General features: G+C 36.4%; 4 protein-coding genes across 4 annotated transcripts; 3 read left to right on the plus strand and 1 right to left on the minus strand.

The window, feature by feature from the left end:
- Positions 1-214: 214 nt before the first annotated feature.
- On the plus strand, positions 215-1531 carry FDP41_004398 (uncharacterized protein; the record flags this gene model as incomplete). Its single annotated transcript, XM_044707807.1, has 1 exon — positions 215-1531. One exon carries the CDS (start codon positions 215-217, stop codon positions 1529-1531), a length of 1317 nt encoding a protein of 438 aa, XP_044561212.1.
- A 118-nt stretch (positions 1532-1649) lies between these two features.
- On the minus strand, positions 1650-3752 carry FDP41_004399 (uncharacterized protein; the record flags this gene model as incomplete). Its single annotated transcript, XM_044707808.1, has 2 exons — positions 1650-2348; positions 2472-3752. 2 exons carry the CDS (start codon positions 3750-3752, stop codon positions 1650-1652), a joined length of 1980 nt encoding a protein of 659 aa, XP_044561213.1.
- A 524-nt stretch (positions 3753-4276) lies between these two features.
- Positions 4277-5258, plus strand: FDP41_004400 (uncharacterized protein; the record flags this gene model as incomplete). Its single annotated transcript, XM_044707811.1, has 2 exons — positions 4277-4448; positions 4507-5258. 2 exons carry the CDS (start codon positions 4277-4279, stop codon positions 5256-5258), a joined length of 924 nt encoding a protein of 307 aa, XP_044561214.1.
- Positions 5259-5848: 590 nt separating this feature from the next.
- FDP41_004401 (uncharacterized protein) lies at positions 5849-7528 on the plus strand (the record flags this gene model as incomplete). The annotated part of the gene is made up of 1 exon (XM_044707812.1): positions 5849-7528. The coding sequence occupies one exon, from the start codon at positions 5849-5851 to the stop codon at positions 7526-7528; it is 1680 nt and encodes a 559-aa protein (XP_044561215.1).
- Position 7529: the final 1 nt, after the last annotated feature.

Below are 7529 nucleotides of genomic sequence, written 5' to 3' on the forward strand. Positions count from 1 at the left end.
GTAAATTTTTTGAGTGATTTCACTAAAATTGGAAGTTATAAATTGAATAAGAGTTTATATTTCTTCATTAAGGTCTTTTTTTTAAAGTTTGTGAACAAACATTATGTTACATGGATCCTATGAACAGAATTTCATCAATTGAAACAAGTTTTCATTCAGGTTCAATTATTCCAATTTTTTATTTAAATTTTTATAAATAATTAAATTAAAAAAAATGCCAGTGTCCGATAAGGCTTATTTGGCCAAATATCTTTCTGATAGTCGCCATCATCATCACGACTCTCGGAAACCCGAAGAAGCAGTTGGAAAAATTATTATACCCAAGTCCTATGGTGGATCAACAAGGGAAAATTTTCGGAATGATGATAGAGAGGATGATGATGATTTGCAACCTGTGGTGATTCATGAAAGAGTGGATGATAAGAGGAAGGAATCGGATCTTGTAAAACGTAAAAGGCAAGATGATTTATCACCTGTGAGAAATAGCAAGCAGGATTTAACTGAAAATGTAATTTCTTCTACAAGTCGTCGGAGGCATGATAGCGATGATGACGAGGACTTATCACCCATACGAAAATCAATAGATGTACAATCTTCAAACATTATTCCTCATAGAGAAATGACCATTTCAAAGAAGAGGTATGATAGTGACGAGGATGAAGATTTATCACCGCCACGACAACCACCAACAAAAATAAGTAAGAGACATGACAGTGATGACGAAGATTTGTCACCACCAAGAAATACAAAACCTAGTGTAGTAATAGAAAAAAAGATTCGACATGATAGTGATGATGAAGATTTATCACCAGTTCGAAATGTGCAAAATTTAAATAATATATCCCATGTAGAAACAGCAACTGTTAGCAAAAGACGTCATGATAGCGATGATGACTTGTCACCATTGCGAAAACCAGCAGCAACAACAAGCATTACTAGCAGTATTTCATCAAATGAAAAACACTCAACAGCAGCTGCACCTAGCAGCGACGCTATTCAGCAACTACTAGGCCGAAGGCTTACTGGAAATGAGCCTGAAACTACCGTTTACAGACATCCAGAAACTAAGAAAATTATCTCTTTCGAGGAATATGCTGAATTAATGAAAAAGAAAAAAAAGCAAACAAAAAAGATTACTCAAAATGAAATTGCTTGGGCAAAGGGCCTAAAACAGAAAGAAGAATGGAAGGAAATGCAAGATGAGCTAGACAAGTCCAAGTCTGAAACATACAAACCTATTTATGCACAAGATTCTTCGTTCAATGAATATTTGAGCAATCAACTCAAAGAAGAAGATCCTATGGCAAGAATTTTGTCGGCAAAAAAGACAACTGAGGAAAAGATCAAGCACAAGAAAATAAGAAAAGTTTATCTTGGACCAGCTCCAGAGAATCGTTTTGACATTCGACCAGGCTGGAGGTGGGATGGTGTGGATAGATCAAACGGATTTGAAGCACAATACTTTAAACGACTGTCCGATAATTCAGTGAAGGAAAGTGAAGAATTTATGTGGAGCAATGCGGATTTGTAAGTGTAATGATGGTCATTGTGAGAGCTCTCAAGAAAAATAAATCCAAACCTACCTCAATAGTTAAAGGTAGCTGAAAATTAGATGACGAAGCTTTTGTGTATTTGAAAATTAAGCGTCATTACACTTTTGCCTTTTCTTGGTTGATTTTTCTTGTAAAGAGTGTATAAGTCCCATACTTGTTCATATTATAAAACGGAATATAGAATGAACGGAAAAAGGCTGGAGAGTGATTGGCATCAAGGAATGGGACTTGAAAGATTGGCGTCCACTTGTCTGGTTTGGCATTGAAACTCTCTTCTTTTTGGTCAGCAATGTCAAAATCAACCACATAATGACACTTATTTTCTGGTATATATCTGTCCATTTCTTCACGATTTTCGTCATTCATGCCTGTAGGAATAGAAGAGGTTGGGTTTTCATCTGCAAAATATTTGGGCAAAAGTCCAGAAAATCCCGATTTTAAAAATCGAATTCTAATGTCAAACTTCTTGGAGGTTGGCAAGAAGAAAGAAGAAGGATATCGATACCATTCTTTACCAACACAAACATTGACTGGAATTGTCTTATTTGTAGGTGGAGCATTCTTTTCCAAGGTCGTTAGCTCACTATGAAGCTCTGAATACACTTTGAGTGGTGCATGGAAATTTTTTACATTACCAATGGAGCGTGACATGCCGAGAATCATGATAATTCCTACAATGAGAACTGCCATTATTATTGAAACAGTACTTCTCTTCACTCCAAGGGATCCCATTTTGTGGTCATCAATTCTTTGGAGAGGTTCCTCTTCGTATTCTTTAATAACAGCTATTGTGATCTATTAAAGAACATAATTATTCCATTAAATAATTATTATAAATAGTGTTAAAGGAAATAATTATTCCATTAATTAATAATTTTAAAAATTGTTGCCATGATTGTCACAACATGCATGACTCACCTCATTTGCTCCCTTCCTATAAATTATCATATCCAATATTCTCAAAAGAAGTTCAATTCCAATTGCGCTTGCCAGGCATATCAAAGGATACACAACGAACATGAATCTTTCTTCTTTGTGAGGAAGAGATGAGAAGAATAAAAACCACACATAGAATGGGGAAATAAATATTATCCATCGGTAGTGAATGGTCCATCTTTGTGCACGATTCATATAAGCTCCTCTCAATTTATCTATAAGTAAATTTTCCCAACTATTAGTTACTAAATAATGTATCAATACTAAGAATGGAGTAAGAAGGGCAACTACGAAAGCCAAATTAAAATTCAAAATCAAGTTCTTGGTATAGAAATGCCATGGCTCCACTCCAAACTTTTCACTTCCCTGGCCCTTGTTATACATGACAAGATTCAGTGGTGTGAAAAATATTCTCTTATAATAATAGTAGTCAATTGCCACAGTAGCAGAGATAATGACAACACTAACAAAAATTGCATATTTTAAAGTCCTCCAGAATCCACACTTGTGAATAGTGTCAATTGCAATTGGAAGTCCACACACGACGCTAAATGGCCATCCAATAATCACCGAACATCCCACAAACAAGACACAAAAGAACCATTTGATTTTCTTGTCCAATTCCGTAATGGCAACGCTATACCAATTTCCGAAAGCAAACATGAGCATGTACATTGAAAAAGATGATGGTAAATAAGCTGCTGATGAAATAAACATTCCTGGCGATCCCATTGTTACGAGAATTGTCAACAAGGTAATTCTACTTCCAAATCTTTCATAAATTCCTTTTGCAAATACTGTTTGAGAAAGAGCACACACAAATGCCAATCCAATCCGAATGGCATAAAACACTTCCACTGAAGAAGTAAATCCAAGAAGCATGGCAATCTTTCCCATGAATACATGAATCCAAACATATAAATAAGAACGAAGAGCAAATACTGGACTGTATTCCCAAGTTTGCAAACCCTTTCCATACAGAATCAAATGTGTAGGTTCCCAATAATTAAATGTTTCATCACAATCACTGATCGGCATTAAAAACGCAGCCAATAAATTACTCAACAAGAAACAAAAGAACATGTAATTAGCTGCTTTGAGTGGTAATTTAAATTCCTCCGCAATACTATCGGAGAGAGAAACATTCGGAGTGGGTCTCATGATCATTTCTGGAGACATGATGGTGGTTGATGATGGCGAAGACGATGATGATCCCGAGGCTTGCTTGCCTGAAGCAGATGATGATGATTTGCTTTTTGCCATTTTTTTGCTTGATGAAACTCTTTCAAAATAATAATTATTTTATTAATTAATAATAATAATTATATGTGCCTTAATTGAAATTGAGCTGTGTTCCCGGCAAAGAAATGTTCCAATCATTGAAAGTATGGACTGTCTTTCCGTCAAACGATCGTTCATCTGAGTCATCTCTCACTGCAAGATGTCTGTCATTTATATAAGAACAATTTGCTCTGTCAACAACGTAAGAATTCACCTTCTTTCTGGTTCAACAACAACAAGTTTTGATTTTGAGAAATGACAGAGATGGTCAAGATAATGGTCAAAAATCTTCAGCGTGGAGATTCATGTGATTGATCAAGACGTACATTCATGACTTGGCGCCTTTTCAGAGTACTGTTTTTAACGAATTCATCTCAAAAATAAATTTACAGAAAAAATTCAAAAAAATTCAATCGTAGCGACGGTTCCTCTCTCTCTCTTTTGAATTAATTTTCAAAATCGTTCTTGTACTATAATTCAACGCATTGTCATTATCATCATCGCCAATGTTTCGAGCAGAACCACAGCAGAATTATCTCTGTACGAGGAAGGTCCGAGAGAGAAATTATAAGAAGCATCGGGATGCGCTTGCTTCCATCAAGCCATCCATCGATAATACACCACCGAAGGACTATCCACATTTAAGAACTAATGCAAAGAAGAAACAATTGCAAAAAGGTAAGATCTGCTTTACATTTACATTTGGCGAATACAATCATGTTGCGGAACAATATAGAAAGAGGCGATCAGATCGGAAAGGACAATCGAATCCTTGTCGATAAAATGACTGAAATAATGGGAAAGCACTATTTAGACAACAAGAATCAAAATTACAAGTTTATTGGAAGTCTAAATAGCGACCTTAGAAGGAGAGAAGCGAAAAAGATCACCGAGGAAAATTCTGCAATTTTGAAACGAATCCAGAATAGACAACCTGTATATAATCATCTTCAATGGGAGCAGGAATGGACAAAGAGCAGAAAATGGATGGCTGACAAAACAGGAAATATTCAACCAGTCAACCAAGGCGTCTATGTTCCACTCAACAGATCTAAGGATAACATTAAAGGTGTGGAAGTTGTTGAAGAAAATGAAGGTTTTAGCGACGAAGAGGATAATTCATTTCAAGAACAGGAATTCGAAGTGTTACATGACGAGGACCAATTTGAAACTAATGAAGGAGCGGTTGAAACACAGATCAAACCTAAAGATGATCAAGGACACAATAACCAAGAATCAGAGTCACAGAAAAATTTGGAGAAGGAAAATGGTACCAATGTTTCTCCAATACCCGTTCTTAACCATCAAGAGAATAACGAAAAAACCACAAAGCAAGAGCCCACCCAACAATCGAACGGAGAAACTTCTTCACAACCTCAGTCTCATGAGCCTGCCCTCAAAGAAGAAGAAATTGACACAAGTTTCAATGCCTCTTTTAACTATGAAGAAGAAGATGCTCACACTGATATACCGCAGCGTTCTAGTTAAATTTATTGGATTATAAATTATTTTCTTTTTGAACAAGAAGCTACTAGTGGTTTTCTTTTAAAACATGTTGTTAGTTGTTATGGAAGTAGTTGCTCAAACTTTTGACCTGAAATTCCAGGTTAGTAATTTTTGGTGGTCTTATTGAGTGTAGATATATTTGAACGAAGTTTTTTGGGTTGTTTCGGGGTGGATCTTGGCCCCGCACTGGTCTTGGAGGTGACATTTGGTTTTTGTTTTTGAATACAAAAGTATAATGATATCATTCAATGAATATTACTCTTATTCAAGTTACATATCTGTTGCTTCATGAAGCCTCATGTAAAACAACCAAATTCTCGAAAGATATGGATTTCTTCAAACCTTAATATTTAAGAATAAATGGAAATAAAAAACTCGTCTCTCGAGAGATTTCATTGCTGAACAACAACAACAAGGAGATGCATCCTTCCTTGTTGAATGAAACCACATTAGGAAACGATCGGGAAAAGAGTTGTTGTTGTTGGCGCTCAATTTTAGCAAAAGTATCATCTGTCATTTATCAAAAAAAAAGAGCTTTGTCGTTTGACATTCCACCACCACTATATTTCATCATGGCATCTTCATCCTCCAACAACAACAACACAATAGCCGTTCCGATGGCCTCTCAAATGGATACCTACAGCAGCGGTGATGATAATGATGAATATTCCCGAACGAAACACATTCCTTCTCGACTCATGTTGAAAAAGAATTTAAATAATAATAATAACATGAACCATGCTTTGTCGTCATCAATGATCAACAATCCAATACAACAACAACATGAGGAACAACTCATGGAATCCGAGGAATGTTTTGCATTGCCTTATTTTGAAACAGAAAATCCATTGAAAAATCGAATTGGACAAATAACCATGTCAGATATATCACCAAGAGGACACGAAGTGTCACCTGTGGATACGAAGAAGATGGAACGAAGAAGAAGTTTGCAATTGAAAATTAAAAAACCAACAAGTGTTGCTTTAGGACATCCAGAAGTGGCAATTATGTCAAATGTCAATAATAGTGCCACACTTTCATCTCAACATCAACTCACTACGAAAAATTCATACGATTCAGTTGTTGATTTAAGTGAATCTGCTCAGTCACAAAAAATTAAGCCACCTCTCCAAATAGCTGCCATACCAAAACTCAATCTAGGAAAGGTTGAAAATTTCAAAGATGATGATTACACCAGCAGTGGAAGCACCAATGAAGACACCTCGTCATTGTCAGATAGAGATTCAGTAACAGAGGCCTCCTCAGTACTTTCGAAAAATCATTCCACAGATGCCTCTTCAACTTCCATCATGACAAATTCCACATTGACGCCAAAAGTCGACAATTCCAATAATGGAACTTCACATCAGAAAATTCATCCAATCAACAATTCTTCGTCAACAACTAGTGTGATTCGAAAATATAAAAGACCTCACACCTCAAGAGAAAGTAGAAGTGAGTTGCAATATATTGTGGCAAGCAGCAATGCAGAATTTGGAGGTGAAACAAAGAGCAAACAAATTGCAAAATTATTGCTTTCTCAAAATAAGGGGTGTGGCACACAACAAACAACTTCGACGACACCGGAGCAGAATGGAAATGTTGTGACATCTTCAATCCCCTCCTCCACATCCACAAATACCACCACTCGGCCGAACGTCTTCAATTCTGGAAACAACTCCCCATCCAAAGTTCAAATACAGAGAAACTTAAAGAGACATTCAGTGGCACGAGAATTTCACAATTTACAAGAATACTTGCAAAGCCGAATTAAGGAGCAACAACAATTAATGTCCCCTCCTTCGCCTACCTTTAAACCTCAACAACATGATTTTTCAAAACCTCCATCCATTGCTACACCTCGATCAAGTGCTCTCGAGAGTAAACTATTGACCATGGCCAATAATTTAAAGAGGACAAGTCAAGTATTGGAGTTAAATGAACAGCTCTTGAAAGAGGAAAAAAGAAAAAGTGCTCAAGCATGGACATTGTTGTCGACTCTTGAAGATGATCACAGCATGTCACAACTGAAATATGAAGAGTTGAAATTCCACTACGAAGTGAAATGTGAAGAGCTCAAATATGCAAAGAAGCACATGGAAGAAATGGAGGCACAAATTAAAAAGTTAGAAGGTAATTACAACTTTTTGGATCAAGAGAAAATCAGATTGCAACGAGAAGTGCAAGAGCTGAAGCGAGCACTCGAAATGAAGGAGCAAGAAGGTCAACAAAGGTGCTGCTGCATCATGTAGA

The sequence above is a fragment of the Naegleria fowleri genome (assembly GCF_008403515.1).
Source record: "Naegleria fowleri strain ATCC 30894 chromosome Unknown tig37, whole genome shotgun sequence".
NCBI lineage: Eukaryota > Heterolobosea > Eutetramitea > Acrasida > Naegleriidae > Naegleria > Naegleria fowleri.